The sequence below is a fragment of the Dipodomys spectabilis genome, unplaced genomic scaffold (assembly GCF_019054845.1).
Source record: "Dipodomys spectabilis isolate Male_0828 unplaced genomic scaffold, ASM1905484v1 ptg000042l, whole genome shotgun sequence".
NCBI lineage: Eukaryota > Metazoa > Chordata > Mammalia > Rodentia > Heteromyidae > Dipodomys > Dipodomys spectabilis.
The window spans coordinates 17,117,991-17,136,742 of record NW_024870719.1 but is presented as its reverse complement, the minus strand read 5'-3'; the positions used below and the strand labels follow the sequence as shown (position 1 = coordinate 17,136,742).

The 18,752-nt window shown below is 39.0% G+C and overlaps 1 protein-coding gene and 1 pseudogene across 1 annotated transcript in view; both read left to right on the top strand.

Annotated features, from left to right (window-relative positions):
* Fermt2 (FERM domain containing kindlin 2) overlaps nucleotides 1-18,752 on the top strand; it is a 71,737-nt gene that overhangs the window by 23,340 nt on the left and 29,645 nt on the right. The window contains exons 3-4 of the mRNA XM_042677831.1: nucleotides 2,716-2,949; nucleotides 17,582-17,716. Of these exons, the coding sequence (XP_042533765.1) occupies nucleotides 2,716-2,949; nucleotides 17,582-17,716 (369 nt within the window). The remainder of the gene's footprint in view (nucleotides 1-2,715; nucleotides 2,950-17,581; nucleotides 17,717-18,752) is intronic.
* LOC122106590 lies at nucleotides 520-604 on the top strand (annotated as a pseudogene).

The window sequence follows — 18,752 nt, the reverse complement described above, 5'->3', positions numbered from 1 at the left end:
CCACATAAGCAAAAAGAAAAAATCCAGAAGTGGCGCTGTGGCTCCAGTGGTAGAGTGCTAACCTTGAGATGAAGAGCTGAGGGATAGCGCCTAGGCCCTGAGTTCAGGCCCCATGACCGGACCCCCCAAAAAAAAATTAAAAAAGAAAAGAATGCCACCAAAACGTCTACCATTTAACATGTCAAAAACTCCCACTCTTATCCTCTACTTTGCTGCCAGAATGCTTATTTTTCTGTTTCTGTTTCTTGACATTAGGAGATATACTTCTGATTCTTTTTCTTCTGGTATCCTGTTTGGTGTAATTTTTCTTTCCTGTACTGTTAGCCTCTGTTTTTTTGTCATCTTAGTACTGTTGCCAGCCAGTCAGAGCCTCTTCCCTTCTGTGGTAAACACCACTCAAACCACCTGGTACATCTTGTCTAGCTTACTAGACAAGATGGTGGACATAGGTACATTCGCTGCTCCTTTAGTGAAAAACTTGAGGTAGAAAAATGAGAAGAGTCAGCTTTAAAGGGAAAGATCCTTTTGTGATTCATAAACATGCTAACTGGGTTTTCCTCTCTCACAAGCCTTGCTAATACCTGGGCACATTACACATTTGATGTGAGATGGGGAATAGGGCAAAGATGGACATCAGAAAAGTTTGTCTTTATGAGGACACGGTTTAATGCTTAATTAGTAGAAAGTTGCAATATTATTGTATCATTATCTGAGTAGGTCCAGAATGGCGTTGCTTATAGCAGGGAAAGTTTTATGTAAAACTCTAGAATCAATATGGTGTTGGGAGTATTGAAGGCCATAGAGTCTCCATCAGGAACACACCTATGTTGTCATACAACTGTGGAAGCAATTATAGCCAGCCAGTATCTGGACAGATACTCCATAAAACTCATCACTTATGGACACAAATTTGAATTTTGCAACCATTTAAAAATATGAAAACCACCCTGAGGTAGAAGGCAGTGATAGTTTGCCACCCCTCAGCTTACAGTAATGACATCCGTTGATGTAGTTTTGACTTGAGTATAATTTAGACTTGGAGTCCTTTTAGAATGTAGACTGTAACTTTAATCTGGTTGGCAGCACGTAGCTTCTTTGTCAAAACTTATCTGTAACTTAGGTTACATAGCTCCTTATCAGAATTAGGTTTTTGCCTTTATGTTTAGATCTCTTGCTGGGCTGACCACATTGTTTTGAGTGTGTCCCTTGTTGTGACTTTACAGCATTGTTTCTGCCCCGCTACTGCTATAGAAGCAGCAGCACTTCTTCCAGGCCTTGAACCGTCTGCTGAGCCTCACCCACCCCACAGTTAAGGGAGGCAGATTCCTAATGTGTAACAGATTTTTGTCCTCACTCACGGGCATTTCTGAGCTTGCTGTGTCTCATTACCGGAGCCCGTGTGTGCCAGAGAGGGAGAGCTAGCAACTGAATAGCCCCAAGAGCAACCTTTTACCTGCCTTCTCTTTGCTTCACAGGTCAGTTTTAAGACATGTTCTACCTGGTTCCTCAGGACCAGCTTCACTCGTCTCCCAACAGTTAATGAACGCTTAATTACCTTTCTGCCTCCAGGGTCTCACTCCAGTGTTTCTCACACATGCTTTTCTGGTTACGGTGTGCTCTTGAAATAAGCTACAGATATCCAAGTTCTCATCTCAGTGTTGCCCTTTGGGGGAACCCAAATGATAAAACTTAGTATTTTGGGACCCAAACTGACGTTTGCATGCATGCCAGTGTTGGAGCTTTTGTTTTGTTTTGTTTTTATTTGTTTGTTTTTGTCGGTTATGGGGCTTGAACTCTGGGCCTGAGTGCTGTCCCTCAGCTCGTCAGCTCAAGGCTAGCACTCTACCATTTGAGTCACAGTGTCTCTTCTGGTTTTCTGAGTGGTTTATTAGAGATAAGAGTCTCATGGGCTTTCCTGCCTGGCTGGCTTTGAACTGCAGTCCTCAGATCTCAGCCTCCTGAGTAGCTAGAATTACAGGCATGAGCCATGCACGGGAGCACAGTTCAGATAGTTTTATTAGTATTACAGTTCTTTCCCTCCCTTTCAGCCTCTGGAAAATTAAGTAGTTTACTTAATGTTGATGTTGATACTAAAATTTGCATAAATGACTGGCTGAAATGTAGGGAAGAAGATTGTAATTAAGACAGGCAGAAGTACTGAAATTTCAGTATGGTGTTATAATCACAAGTGATTACTTGTTAAAACACATTACTACTGTTGGTCGGGTACATCAGCTGATTCCATCATTTGGCTATTGTGAACAGGGCTGAAGTTAACAGGCATCTTTCTAATTTTATGATAAAATATTTTTTTAATGAATAGGGAAATGAAAGTCTACTCATGATATGTTTCTTCCATGTGGTTTACTTTTGATTCTCAGTTTCCTGCACCTAAATATATATCTGCACCTTATATACCACAGCCTTTCTACCTGTTTGAGAATGCTTGAAAGCTGAGCTTTTACTCACCAATCCCTTTCTTTATTTAATCCTTCCTGTTCTAGCCCCAGGGTTCTATTTGTCTACCATCCTGAGTATTCACTCTGAGCTACCATATATACTTGCTATCTAAGACAGACAAAGTTTTTTCCTCAACACATTTACTGTGTATTATTTATATTAAATACCTAGTTAAGTTTACTGTGTTGTTTGCATTAAATACCTAGTTTTCTATTCTTAAATGTTTTGCTTCTTTATATTGTTTTCTTTCTGTAGATGTAAAAAAAGATTGGTCTGACCATGCTCTGTGGTGGGAAAAGAAGAGAACTTGGCTGCTTAAGACTCATTGGACGTTGGATAAGTATGGCATCCAGGCAGACGCCAAGCTTCAGTTCACCCCACAGCACAAACTGCTCCGCCTGCAGCTTCCCAACATGAAGTATGTAAAGGTGAAAGTGAACTTCTCTGATAGAGTCTTCAAAGCTGTGTCAGACATCTGTAAGACCTTCAGTAAGTTTCGATTAATTCTTTATTAAACTCTACCTCATGTTACATATGACTGGTATCTGGTATTTAGCTCTTCTAAGGTGTAGGAATTGGGGTAACCTATGGTTTTTGTTTTTGTGTGCTCATACACCTATGGGGTGACCTATGGTTTTTGTTTTTGTGTGCTCATACTAGGTTTGAACTCAGGGGCTGGGCACTGTCCCCAAGCTTTTTGTTCAAGGCTAGCACTCTACCACTTGAGCCCCAACTCTACTTCTGGCTTTTGGTGGCTAATTGAAGATAAGAGTTGTGAACTTTCCTGCCCAGGCTGGCTTTAGACTGAGATACTCAGATCTTTGCCTTCTGAATAGCTAGGATTACAAGCGTAAGCCACTGGTGCCAGTTGGTATAAGTTATGTATTTTTATGTATTTTAAATTTTGATTTTAATATTTAAAGTTCTTAATGCTAATTTAAATAAATGTTGGATTCTGGTCTAGAATTGGCATATTTCTTGCTTTGTTCCTTCTGGTGACCTAGTTGCTTTTATGGGCAGGGGAAAGACATTTGCAGAGGGCGTTTCCTCCACGCAAGTCACTTTGATTGTAGTAATTCAGGCAGATAAGGTCAGGGAGTTTTTGGAGTTTTCCTCCACGCAAGTCACTTTGATTGTAGTAATTCAGGCAGATGAGGTCAGTTCCTTCAGTGAAGGCCTAACACTCTCCTGAGGAAATGACTCTTGAATATTGTCTTCCCTAACCCTTGTCCAACTTGAACACTCCTTACTCACTCTCTTTATACTGTCTGAAGTACCCAGTGGATTATTTTTGGCTGACCCAGTTATGTCAGATGACCAGAAGTCATCTGATCTTTCTCTAATCTACCATCAGAGACAGCATGAACTGCTGTCATTATCACTAGTACATACTTCTACTGTATTCTTTAAAAACAACCAATTCATGATGCATTTAGTGACTTTGTGTTTTAATTCCAAATAAAAGGGTTCTAGCCTTTTCATGTTGTGTTTTAAAATGATAACTAATAATTTAATAATAATGATAAATGATACTAATTATTAATGTATTATATAATATATTATTTATACTGGAGGGAGGAAGAGTGAACAAATTCAGTTACTATATTCAGTGTACATTATGTAAAAATTGAACTACATAACTTGCGGGTAGGGTTAGGAGGAGGAAAGAGGAAGAGAACAGTGTACTCAAAATTAAACCTCTGTACAACTACTTTATAAAAATAACATAAAATAATCATGAATATATTATAAAATAATACATTGAATATGATATAAAATAATCAAGAATACAGACATAGTAAATTTCCCCTTCCTACAAGTAACTTTTTTCTTAAGTTTAGTGATTTTTTTCTAGTTTGTTTTTACATGCTGAATTTTTTCCATTAAAAGATCACTTTAGGGATTTTTGATGCTAAATTAGATATAAGAGTCTCATGGACTTTTCTGCCTGGCTGTCTTCAAACCTTGATCCTCAGATCTCAGCCTCCTGAGCAGCTAGGAGATTACAGGAGTGAGCCACCAGTGCTCAGCTATTTTGTTTTGGTTTTAGTTTTTTTGTGTGCCAATCCCAGGACTTGAACTCAGGGTCTGGAGCTATCCCTGATCTTTTCTGTTCAAGGCTAATACCCTATCATTGAGCTATAGCTCCACTTTCAGCTTTTTGGAGGTAAGAGTCTCTTGGGCTTTCTTGGGCTGACATGGAACAGGCATCCTTAGACCAGCTTTCTGAGTAGCTAGCATTATAGGCATGAGCCATCTATGTTCAGCATAGAACATAACAATCACTTCTTTCTATTATTTGCATTCTCAGTATAAAGCATAGCCATAGACCATTAACTGAAGAATAAGAGAAAATTATTAAACATTGAGTCATTATATAAACAAATAAAGGAGAATCACTTAACCCCATCACTGAGACTGTGTGGATGCCTATAATCTCCAGCTACTTAGACAATCGGGAAAACTGCAGCCTGAGCCAGCCCAGGCCCCACTGCTTCCCCTCATTCCCGCCCCCCTCCGCCTTGCAAAGTTCAGTAGACTTTTTTTTCATCTAAGCTACAGAGGAAAACATAAATAGGATTGTGATCCAAGCCAGGCCAGGCAAAAAGCACGATCTTATCTCAAAAATAACTAGTACTAAAAGAGATAGCAAAAAGAGAAGGAGGTAGAGCATCTGCCTAGCAAACAAAGCTCTGGGTTTAAAATTCCTCTACCTCTCAAAAAAAAATCAAAACATGAGGGCTTTTTTAAAAAAAAACAAACACTTTTTTTTCGGTTGTGGGGCTTGAATTCTGGGTCTGGGCACTGGCCCTGAGCTTTTCAGCTCAAAGCTAGTGCCTACCATTTGAGCCACAGTGCCACTTCCGGTTTTCTGGTAGTTAATTGGAGATAAGAGTCTCACAGACTTTCCTGCCTGGGCTGGCTTTGAACCGCGATCCTCAGATCTTAGCCACCTGAGTAGCTAGGATTACAGGCATGAGCCACCAGTGCCCAGCTTTTTCTTTCTTTTCTTTTCTTTGTCAGTTGTGGAGTTTTGAACTCTGGGCCTGGGTGCTGTCCCTCAGCTCTTCAGCTCAAGGCTCGCTCTCTACCATTTGAGCCACAGCACCACTTCAGGTTTTTTCTGTTTATGTGGTGCTGAGGAATCGAACCCAGGGCCTCATGCCTGTGAGGCAAGCACTCTACCACTGAGCCACCTTCCCAGCCCACTTTTTTTCTTTTAATTTTTTTTTCTTTTCCTTTTTTTACTTCTTTTGTTTGATTTTTGGTGGCATGATTTTTGGTGGCACTAGGGATTCAACTCAAGGCTTCATGTTGCTAGGCAAGTACTCTATCACTTTACTCATATCCCCTAACCATTTTTTTTTTTTAGTCTGCTTTAGACAAGATCTTGCATGTTTACTCAGGCCAACCTCTGTCTGAGTTCCTCCCACCTCCACCTCCTGAGTAGCTGGCATTACAGGTTTACACTACCACACATGGCCTAGCTTTTTTACATTTTCATTTTATTTTTTGTTGGTTGTGGGGCTTAAAAACAGAGCCTGGGCATCCTCAGCACCACATAAGCAGAAAAAGCCAGAAGTGGCGCTGCGACTCAAGTGGTAGAGTGCTAGCCTTAAGCTGGAACAGTGCCTAGGCCCAGAGTTCAGGCCACATGACCGACAAAAAAACAAAACAAAACAGCAAAAAGCCTGACTGGAAGCATGACTAAAATGGTAGAATGCCAGCCAAGAAAACAAGCCAGGTACCAGTCTCATCTTCCACCCTCCAAAAGAAAAATAAAAAACACGTCACAAATAAAGCCGTATTAGATACTATTAGATAGAGTCATGCTCATTTTCTTAGCTGTTGTCTTTGGTTGCTTTTCCAGAGTTGAACAGAGCTACAGATCCAAAATATTTGCTATCTGGCTTATAGAAGAAGTTCACCAACCCAATTTTAGCAATTAGGAGATGCTCTTGTGGATTATTTTCTTTCCATCACTGGAAATTGAATACTGACGTGACTATATATGCATATTCTCAGGAATGATTTTTCCTAATATTTTAAGTTAATTAATATTCAAGCAAACGAATCAAAAACATGAAATGAATTCACTTGAGTGCTAGTCACCATGGTTCAGTTAGTTGAACTCTCTTGGGTCCATTCTTGTGGCAGTTGCTTAATGTTAAGTGCAGCAGAATAAAAACAAAGGAAAGCTGACATTTCCAGTTACCAAATGCATTGTTACTTGATAGCCTTTCTCAGTCATGGGAAGGGCATGCCAGCTATGGGAAAGGGACAGTGAAGCAAAGCTGGAAGAGTACTTTTTACTTAAAGGGAAATAATCTAGTTTTGCTGAAAAGCTGTGTGTGTGTGTGTGTGTGTGTTTGAGTGCACACATGTGCTAATACTAGGGTTTGGACTCAGAGCCTAGTATGCTCCCTTGGCTTTTTCGCTCAGTGCTGATATTGTACTACTTGAGCCACACCTTCACTGCCAGAAAGTTTTTATTAGTTAAAAATTATCTTTCTTTTAAATTTAACTCTTAGAAATGGTCTACAAAATGATTAAGTGAATTTTAGTTGCTTTTTTACTTTCTAATTGTGAAAGAGACACTGTTAGCAAAGAATTCTGATTTCTTTTATACAATGCATAGTTAAACTAAATAGCTTTTTTTGGTCAGTCGTGGGGCCTGAACTCTGGGCCTGGGCGCTGTCCCTCAGCTCTTCAGCCCAAGCCGAGCGTTCTACCACTTGAGCCACTGTACGACTTCTAGTTTTCTGGTGGTTTATTAGAGATAAGAATCTCAAAGACTTTCCCGCACAGGCTGGTTTTGAACTGCAATCCTCAGATCTCAGCCTCCTGAGTAGCTAGGATTACATACCTTATTGTTCCATCTTGGATCATGGACTACTTAGCTACAAGAGAAGCTGAGAGAACATAAATATCTAATGTTCACAGTTTCCTTATGCTACAAACAAGCAGAGGAAAAGAGAGTTAAGAACTGCCCAGTAAAGTCAGGCACTGGTAGCTCATGCCTGTAATTCTAGCTACTCAAGATGCTGAGATCTGAGAATCGAGATTTGAAGCCAGACCAGGCAGGAAAGTCCAAGAGACTCTTTATCTGCAATTAAACCTCCAGAAAAATCAGAAGTAGCATTGTGGCTCAAAGTGATAGAGCACTAGCCTTGAGTGAAAAACCTCAGAGACAGCACTCACGCCTTCAGTTCAAGCCCCATAAGCAATAACAGCAACAACAAAATGGTGTGGTACATGCCTGTTTCCAGCTGCTTGGGAGGCGAAATAGGAGGACCCTGAGTTTGAGGCTAGTCTGGACAAATTAAATAGTGAGACCTTGTCTTAAAAACAAAAGGCTGGGGCTAGGAAGGTGGCTCAGTGGTAGACCGCTTGCCTTGCATGCCTGCCTGAGGCCCTGTGTTCGATTCCTCAGCACCACATAAGCAAAAAGAAAAAAGCCGGAAGTGGTACTGTGGCTCAAGTGGTAGAGTGCTAGCCTTGAGCTGGAGAGCTGAGGGACAGCACCCGGGCCCACAGTTCAGGCCCCACGACCGGACCCAAAAAAAAACAAAAAAAAACAAGAAGGCTGGGGTATGTGGCTAAAGTGGTAGCGTGCTTACATAGCATTCACAAGGCCCAGAGTTCAATTCCCAGTACCAAAGCGGGGGGAAAAGTTTTACCAATTAACCCATCAACAGGCCTGCTTGCATAGTCAGTAGAACTGAGCAAAAGTCACAGAAATTGGGGATGGGGGGGGGGCGGGTGGAAGGGGGTAATACCTAAGACCTTACATAAGTTGTATCCTTTAATTTTACTCAACTTTTCATCAGTTTTCTTAAGGCATTCTTTAAAATGAAATAACCTTGCTTTGTACCAGTGGCTAACACATATAATCCAAGCTACTCAGGAGCTGAAATTTGAGGATCATAGTTCGAAACAGTCTAAGCAGAAAAGTCTGTGAGTCTGTTATCTCTAATTAACCACCAGAAAACTGGAAATGGGGCTGCGGCTTAAGTGCCAGAGCACTAGCCCTGAACAAAAAATCTCAGTGAGAAAGAAAAGGAAGAAAGGAAGGGAAAGAGAGACTGAGAGAGGGAAGGAAAGGAAGGAAGAAGAGAAGAGAAGGGGAGGAAAGGAAAATCTTACCAGAAAAATTCAGTTCATTTTTACAGCCATGCACCAGGATGATGTGACATGTTTTATCACTGAAAAGTTCTCTTCAGTCCTCTTTACCCTTCTAGCCTCAGCAACCACCAATCTGCCTTTAACCAGTATGATTTGGCCTTCTTAAAAATGTCACATAAATGGTATGGATCTACTAGCTTAACAGCATACTTTTTGGCCTTCATGTTATTTTACATACCAGTTCATTTACTGTATAGTATTCTCTTGTGTGCATAGACCTATTTTGTTTATTCACCAGTTGAAGGGCACATGGGTTTTCTCCAGTTTGGCTATTATAAATAAAGTTCTGTGACCATCTACACATAAGCTTTGTGGGAATAAATTTTGCATTGAACAAATAGGTATGAGTAATAATTTGGGGTGAAATTTAACTTATGTTAAAATCAGATATGTTTTCCTGAATACCAGGAAATGGAGATATGGGTTATTTATGCTGTTGGTGGTAGTGATGGTGTTTGTGTGTATTTATGTGCATTTTTTGTTTGTTTTCTTTTTCTGCTTCTTAGGGGATTTGGGCAAAGGGGGAATGTAGAAAGGGAATGAGGAAGGTAAACAAGTGTGTTCATTCTATACTATGTGGAAAATGAATTATGCAACTTGTGAGCAGAGACAGGAAGGGGAAAAACAGTCTAGACACAGAAATTAGGCTCACCTAGGTATTTTTATTTAGTCTTTCAAGGTTGGAATTTAGGTATCAGCAGAACTGATGACTTCCTAAATTTCTGTCTTCTTTTTTTCCTCTTAAAAACCATTAGCAAAACAGGCACTGATGGTCCACACCTATAATCCTAGCTACTCAGTAGTCTTAGATCTGAGGATCACAGTTCAAAGCCAGCCCAGGCAGGAAAGTCCATGGGACTCTAATCTCCAGTTTATCACCAAAAAAATCTAGATGTGGAGCAGTGGCTCTAGTGGTGGAGTGCTAGCCCTGAGCTCAGAGATAGTACCCAGGTCCTGAGTTCAAACCCCAGGACCAGCACCAAATAAACAAATCCTCAACAAAACTATTAGCAAAAAATGAGTTCTCTTCAAAGTTATCTGACCTCTCCTAACTTACCTCCTCGTTGCTCACCCCGCCCCCACTATTATATTGAATGTGCCAGGTCCTGGATTACGTTCCTAAAATCAGTTTATTACTCACATTATTTCCACTGTAAAGTCTCTTCACAGCAATAACTAGAGTATTATTCCATTGTATACTGAAAGTGTAGAAATCTTAAGATTTGTCTTTAGAAGTCTGCGTACACCCGAGGCCTTTTTGAATGTCTAATCATCATTTCCTGTCCATCCCTATATTTAGTAGGAGCACTAGCTGTCACCTAAAGGGTGACAGAAGGTAAAGTATTTAGGGATTGAGTAAACTTTCAAATATTGTGATCTCAAAGATCTTTTCCCTGGGGCTATTCAGGTTTCTTTTTTTTCTGAAAGATCATAAAGGTGAGTTATGTGTGTTGAGTCCAGTAATGGAGCAGGAATGGAATGGATGTTTAGCAGACTCTGTTTTCCGTAGTCTATTTCATGCCTCTATGCATGATGTTTGGCCCAGTGAGTCAGTTGGGTGTCCCCAACTTACATGTCTCCATACCGATGAGCCATTTCCTGTTGTTCCATCTGGCTTCTGGCTTCTGCCTTTCCTTTACATTTTTTTCTGACATTGCTTATCTGATGCTTTGTCTCCCACTTACACACACATACTTTAAAAAAAAAATGCAGGCTTCTACTTCTTTCTGTGTATGTGACTTTGGGAGAGTGGTGAAAATAATGCACAGGCTCATATTCTTATCCCGCCAGAAGCTTTATGGGAAGATTTAAGGATGAAATAGGGTGAATCAAAGTAAATTGTTTGTGTTTTTGAAAATACCAGGAAATGCCTTACTGTGTACAGTTAATACACACCAATTTAAAAGCATAAATAAAAATAAAATGAAAGTAAAAACTAAAATGATTACTTTCCTAAGAGCTCTTCTTTGTCCTTCAGTTAGTCTGCCTAGACTAGATTAGTCTTCAGTTTATTTCTAGTAGCCACCACTACAAACAATACATCTTGTATACTAAGACAGATATCAGTTTCTCTAGAAGTTAAATTTCTCCCAGGGTAATAAGCTTGACTTGACATTCTTAAATTACCCTCTGAAGTTGATGTGCCAGTTGATCATTTTACCAGTAATGTACGAGTTCACATTTCTGTGTTTGCACATCCTTGATGTGGCTTGTTTTTTTAATCAATAAATTGGCACTTTGATCCTTTTTAAAAAAATTGTAGATCTGTGTTTTGGTGTAAAGCTATACTATTCTCCAATCTCACTCTTATACTTGTGGTTTCGATTCCTAAATTCACAAGTTTCATTTCTTCTTGATATGAAGCATAATCACCAATGGTCATGTAAATGAAAAAGTATCTTATATGAATGGTATGGATGATTTTTTTGTTGTTGTTACTGAAATAAAATGAAAACCTATGACTACTCAGTTCCAGTATGGAACTTACTACCATTAGAGAATCAAGGTGTCATTTTTCTCCCCTTCTCTCAGCTACTATTCAGTAATGAGAAGTTGGATTGAAAATTACCTGTACAGCTTTTATAAAACAAGTTTCTGGGAGCTCTAAGCTACTGAGATTATGTGTGTAGGGACATGGGTGTTCCAAGTATGTATTTTAATGTATTATTATTATTGGCTTCACAAGCAGTTTTCACAGGCTCAACTAGTTAAGAACTACTTCATCTACTTATAACTGACTGAAAACTGAACTGACTATTCATTGTTATACTATAATAATAGCTTATCTGTGAGCTGGACAGGAAATGACTTAGGAACAAAATTTTCAACATATAAATCATGTAGTGAAGTAATTCTCAAGCCCTGGGCAACATGCCAGAAACATTTGCTTGCTTTCACCTCTGCCACTGGACACAGACTGTGGGTGGTACAGTGGAAGTACCTCACATCACCCAAGTATGGTTCATTTTGTGCCTGCAGTACCTTTCAGATTTTTTATGATGTACTAGTACATGACTTACTTAGCCAGAAAGAATGAATGAATGGAGAGAGCGATGACCTGACCTCCTGGAATTTGCTAATGCCTCTTTTCTCCCAATATGGCCAGGGTAGCATTTAAAGCCAGGGAAGAGTATGCTAAGAATAAAAGTGCACTCATAAATCACTAGGTTAGTTGGTCAGACTTTATCACTATGACAAAAGTACCTGAGAGAAACGGTTTAAAGTTTGGACTTAGTCCATCCTGGTGGGGAGAGCATAGTGGAGCTAGCACATCACGGAGGCCACGAATCAGAGAGACTGCTTGTGCGAGTCATCTTTCTCCTTCCCCCTAGACAAAGCTGGCTTAAAAAAAAAATCTTCTGGGCTGGGAAGGTGGCTCAGTGGTAGAGTGCTTGCCTTGTATGCATGAGGCCCTGGATTCGATTCCTCAGCAGCACATTAGCAGAAAAAGCCTGAAGTAGTGCTGTGGCTCAAGTGGTAGAGCGCTAGCCTTGAGCTGAAGAGCTGAGGGACAGCGCCCAGGCCCAGAGTTCAGGCCCCATGACAAAATAAAGACAGAAAGAAAGAAATATCTTCTGAGTTTCTGGATATAAATTCATTGTAATTACCGATCATGAAGCCCCTAAAAATTACATTTGGGGATAAATGAGTTTGCATCCAAAGTATATAAGATTGAAGAAATTGCTGATTTTTAGTTGTGTAACCCTAGATGGTAAATAGGCTGTACTATTTTTAACACTAAAATAGTTTGATGTGCTCATAACCTGACTTAGAGATTTTTTAATCACTTTGTACAAATACTTAATGAGAACAATAATAATTAAAATAAATAGATGAAACAGTCATGCCACATGCCAGTGTCTCACACCTGTAATCCTAGCTACTCAGGAGGCTGATCTGAGGATCATGGTTCAAAGCCAGCCTGGGCAAGAAAGTCTCTGAGACTCTATCTCCAATTAACCACCAAAATACCAGAAATGATGCTATGGCCTAAAATGGTACAGTGCTAGCCTTATGTGAAAAAGTTCAGGGACAGCTCCTAGACCCTGAGTTCAAGCCCCACAACCAACCAAAAACAAAAGAATTAAAAAAAAAAAAAAGGTTTGGTTTGTTGATACAGACAAGTAGAGGCAGGAGGATTACAAGTTTAGTAGCAAAGCTCAAGGACAGTACCAAGACCCTGAGTTCAAGCCCCATGACCTGCACAAAGAAAAAGAATACTAAAGAAATCCAGTATAGAGCCAGGTGCTCCTAGCTATTCAGGAGGACAAGATCTGAGGATTGTGGTTGGAAGCCAGCCGAGGCAGAAAAGTCCCCGTGAGACTCTTACCTCGAACCTACTGAAAAACTGGAAGTGGCACTGTGGCTCAACATGGTAGAGTGCTAATTTTGAGCAAAAAGAGCTCAGGGACAGCACTCGAGCCCTCAGTTCAAGCTCCACAACCAAAAGGGAGGGAGAGGGAGAGGAAGTACAGTATAGTATGTAGTAGTTGCTGCCTTATATGTAAATTTTAAAAGTCTGATAAAAATTAAAAGAAATATTCATGACTAAGAACTCAGAAGTAGATAGATATCACTACTGGTTGAAGAAATGTAAAACAATGTGGTGGGTGGATGGATGGATGGATGGATGGATGGATGGATGGATGGATGGGTGGATGGATGGATGGATGGGTGGATGGATGGATGGATGGATGGATGGATAGATAGATAGATAGATAGATCCCAGGTGCTAGTGGTTAGAATCCTAGCTACTCAAGAGGTTGTGATCCAGAGGATGGTGGCTGAAAGTCAGCCTGATCAAGAAAGTCCTCTAGCCTCCCATCTCCAGAATAACCAAGAAAAAGCAGGGTTAGAAGCATGGGTCAAGTAGAGTGCCAACTGAGGGAGCAAGAGGAAAGGAGGAGGGAGAAAAGGAAGGAAGGAATTAAATGAAGATTAAAACAAGATGTTTCCAAATAAGCACAAGGTTTTTAAAAACACAAGTTCCTGTTTTGGTCCACTTTTGCCTTAAAAATTCCACAACCTTGAATGCAGTAATTTCACTGTAATAAATTTCAAAAAAAAATATGCTGTAGGAAAAATATACAGAAATGTTGGAAGATTTATAATGGGCACAGTATCATAAGAAGAGTAAGTTATGATAAATTTACACAGTAGAATATAATGCAGGTATTAAAATGATTGACTCATAAATTTTTGTTATTTTCATGGTTCTACTGTGATTGTTCCTTTACATTTGAGAAAAACATTACAATAGACATCATTTGTGCTTTTACTTTCCAACGTTTTAGTTACATGTGGTCAGGCATGGTCCTAAGATACAAATAGAAAATTCCTAAAATATTATTCATTTTATTATTATTAATTTATTAGTTTTAAATGTGCCCCCTTTGGTGTGGTGAATTGGTTTGTCAGGGAGTCTATGCAGTATATATGTACCTTGTTCCTCAGCCACTTAATGGTGTTGGTGGTATCAGATCAGCTACTATTTAAATAACTCCTTTTTTACTTCATAATGATCCTAAAAGGCAAGAGCAGTTTTGCTGGCCATTCTGACTTACCACTGAGAAGCCTGAATGTACTTCATCTCAATTCAATACAAAAAGGGTGAATATTGTATTTTTTTTTAAGGGTGAGAATATTGATAGTAGGGGCAGGAGGCTTATTCACATCACTGTGTGTGTGTGTGTGTGTGTGTGTGTGTGTGTGTGTGTGTGTGTGTGTGTGTGTGTGTGTGTGTGTGTGTGTGTGTGTGTGTGTGTGTGTGTGTGTGTGTGTGTGTGTGTGTGTGTGTGTGTGTGTGTGTGTGTGTGTGTGTGTGTGTGTTGGACTTGGGGACTGGGTGTTGTTCCTGAGCTGTTGAACTCAAGGCTAGCCTTTATCTCTTAAACCACAGTTCCCCTTCCAGCTTTTTGCTGGTTAATTGGGGATAAGAGTCTCACCGACTTTGCTGCCAGGGCTGGCTTTGAATCTCAATCCTAGATCTCAGCCCCTTGAGTAAAAGCATGAGCCACCAGTGCCCAGCTGACTGTTAGTATCACTTTTATTAGTCTAATAAAATTATAATTGTTCTGTTAATTTCTTATTGTGGCTGATTTATAAGTTAACCCATAGCAGGTATGTAAGTATGTACAAGAAAAATAGTAACATGTCTAGGGTTTGGTATTGTCTGCCATTGCAAGCTTCCATTGGGGTTCTTGGAACATGTTCCCATGGATCAAGGGGAGACTCCCAGTATACCTATACTTACAAAGCAGTTGATGTGTATTTAATTTTTACAGCAGCTCAGACTGAGTACCTTACCTAGTCAGTCACACAGTAAATAAATACTTGGAGCCATGAAGCAGTATAGTCAACCTTATTCTCAGGCTTCCTGAATTTTAACAGTGAGCCACTTTTAGTAGATATCCTGAAGCTATATAAACTTCAGGTATAAAGCTGTGATCCAGTAATTCAGCAGTCTGCATTTCAAGTCATACAGTGATGTGTGCTGTCTTGTCTGTTCTCATATCCTGATAGATTACAGACCTGGTCCCCCTGCTTTCTACTGCCCTTCTATTGTTTTGTTTGTTGTTGTTGTATTTTTGAGCTGTCTTCAGTTAAAAAATCAACTCAATTGTGATATAATGGACATACAGTAAACTAGCCATTTAAAGTGTACAGTTGAATTTCAGTAAATTCAATTATACCTGTCCAGTCACCACCACAATCAGCAAGTAGAATTTCCTCAGCTTTGTCTTGCTGTCTGGTGCTAGAGATTGATTGACATTCTCTGAAATTTCATTAATGGAATTATATATTCTCTTTTTTCCAACTAGCTTCTTCCAATTAGTATGAGTTATTTAGATTTGTTTTATTGCATGTGTCAAAGGTGGGGTTTTATTGTTTTACTGATGAGTTTTATTCCTTGTAACTAGTCATTTTCATTGATACTACAAATGTCACATTTTTGTTTATCCATTTGTGTTATTAACTAAAGTTAAACCTGGAAAAGATTAGGTCATATGGTAGATGCGTGTTTACCTTTATAAAAAACCTCTGAATTCTCCTCATATTGTCTCATTTTGTATTCACACTGGTTGAATAGAGTTCCAGTTCCTCTTCCACATTCCCATCGTATCATGACACCTAACACTGGGTTTTGCAAGTCTTTTAAATGCTGGCCAGTCTGATGGGAGTATAGTGTGATTTTTTTGATGAAGTTGGTCTTATTAATTGAGTTGTATGGGTTCTCCATTTATATTTGCAAATATTTTGGCCTAATATTTGATTGCTTCTTTATTTTCTTAATATTTTTCTAAGACAAAGCTGGTTAATTTTTTAATAAAGGAAAATTTTTCTTTTATTTTGGTTATCTAAGAAATGATTTTTTTTCTTTCAATTTTATTGTTTTATTTGTTTATTATTTTATTGTTATATTTAGTCTAGCATCCAATTAGTATTCTTGCACACTGGGCTATAGAGTTTTTTTTCTTTCTTTCTTTCTTTCTTTTTGTCGGTTGTGGGGCCTGAACTTTCGGCCTGGATGCTGTCCCTCAGCTCTTCAGCTCAAGGCAAGCACTCTACCACTGGAGCCACAGCGCCACTTCCGGCTTTTTCTGCTTATGTGGTGCTGAGGAATCGAACCCAGGGCCTCATGCATGCAAGGCAAGCGCTCTACCACTGAGCCACCTTCCCAGCCCCTACAGTTTTTTTTTTTTTTTCTTTAAGGCCATATGTATCTCTCATTGTTGAGAAATGTTTGTTGAAAAGATTTTTCTTTCTCCTTTAATTACTTGGCATCTTTGTGAAAAACTATTGACCAGTTCTTATAAGATCCATTTGGAGGCCCTTTTTTTTATTATTTGATTTATCTTCATGCACTAAATTTAGCCACTTTAGTGAGTGCCCTGGCACTAGTGTTACAGTTTTTATGTCTTAAAGTTGATTAGTGTAAGTCCTTCAACTTTGTTCTTTTTAAATACTGCTTTAAATTTTCTAAGATGATTTTTATTTCCACATAAATATGCAATATCCTTGTTGAGTTCTACCCAGAAAAATCAGAAGCTTGACTGAGATCCCACTGACTCTTTTAGCTCAGAGTGGGAATAACCAGCTTCTTAATGAGTCTTGGCAATTCATGAACATAATGTAATATGTAATGTAATATGTAAGAAATTCCCATTTGTTGGGATCATTCTTAATTTCTTTTGTCAGTTTTACTTAGCCATTCTGCCTCTGATTCAGATTCAAATGAAAATAGTAAAAAGGGCAAAGAGTAAGGAGGGAAGAGCCCAGAAACCACAAAAACTTGCATCTATCAAACACACAATAGAAAAGCTTTAATCAATTAATTGAGATTTGCTAATGACCAAGTGCTTAAAGAAAATTACACTCACTGGATGTACTATGTATACCTTATGACGTACAAAATGTATGAGGACTATATTATAATGCTTGACTTCTAGCCTTAGATAAAAGCTAATATATAAATAAAGCTTCTAATATTTACTAGTAACAATGAATTAAGAATGCTTGTGGTGCAGTTCAAAGCCAGCTCAGGCAGGAACTATCTATGAGACTTTATGTCCAGTTAACTACCAAAAATAGTGCTATGACTCAAAGCTTTGAGCGCAAAAGCTCAGGGCCAGTGCCAAGGCCATGAGTTAAAGCCCCAGGACACACATACACACAGTGCTTGTGGTAGATTTTTTTTTTTTCTCACGGCTGGGGATTGAATCCCTTGTTCAGCCTAGGCAAATGTTCTGTTGCTGTAGATTCTTTTTGAAAAGTGCCATACATCAATCTTCATATGCCATCAGTGTCTGACAGAATTTAGATACAGATGTACACAGCAGGAAATGGCAAATTCTTATCTTGAAATAGATTAAACAGATTTACTAAATATAAATTGTGTTTAATTTCTTCTAATTTAATCTGTATTTTCTAACAGATATCAGACACCCCGAAGAACTTTCTCTCTTAAAGAAACCCAGAGACCCAACAAAGAAAAAAAAGAAAAAACTTGATGACCAGTCTGAAGATGAGGCCCTTGAACTAGAAGGGCCTCTTATCACTCCTGGGTCAGGTGAGTCTGACAAATTAAGGGGAATGACAAGTCAGAAGATGAGGCCCTTGAACTAGTAGGGCCTCTTATCACTCCTGGGTCAGGTTAGTCTGACAAATCAAGGAGCAGACTGGTGTCTTTTGGTTTAGGATAAATAGATCTTGTTAGTTGGGACAGTGGTCAAGTTAGGTAGTCAGTGTCCCTCAGAATCATTCTCTAATCATGAAATCATCATCACTCATTTAGTTGCTGTCATGTGTTAATAGATAAATCAATAAAGAGGAAACTTGATTTTTCTTGCTGGAAGAGTCAAAAAGGATACTTCTATAATTGGATTCAGCTCTTTGGATTGTAGAAATGGAGGTTGTTTTTGTTTTTTTTAGTATGTAGACAGTAAAAACCAATAATTAGTATACTACAACTTAAAACCTTACTTAAAACCATCTCTTTGCTTTGAATATAGTATTCCCTTTTGCCTCCTAGAAGTACTTTCAGTAGATAATCCACACACATCCCACCCCGACACCCACCTCCATTCTGAGGATTATTACACCATGCCCAGCTTTAATGCTCATTATGAAATATAGAAGCATAGGTTCTTTTTTTTTTCTTTCTTTTTTCCCAAGTGCAGTGCATCAGTCTTCCATATGCTATCAGTACCTAAGGTTTACTCCTTGAGAAGCTTTTTCAGATTACTGCCTATTACATAATTTTTCAGCCTCAGTTACATATCGTTTGGTCACAGTCATTAGACTTAATATTGTATTTGCACATTGTCTCCCAATAATTGTGAGCTCCCTAAACAAGGGCTCTCTCTTAACGTTTTATTACCAGGATCTAACTCAGTGTGTGGCATATATCAGGTAAGTGTAAGCAGTGCACACAAACTATATATGAATTTTACCAATGGACACTTCTCACTATAACTCTCTGAAGAAGATTTTGTTATTGTTCATATTATTAGGATGAAGAAACTTAGGGCACAGTTAGGTTAGGAAAGTAGCTTTGTGTGTGTGTGCAGCATGCACTCAAGCACCAGCCCTAGAACTTGAACTCA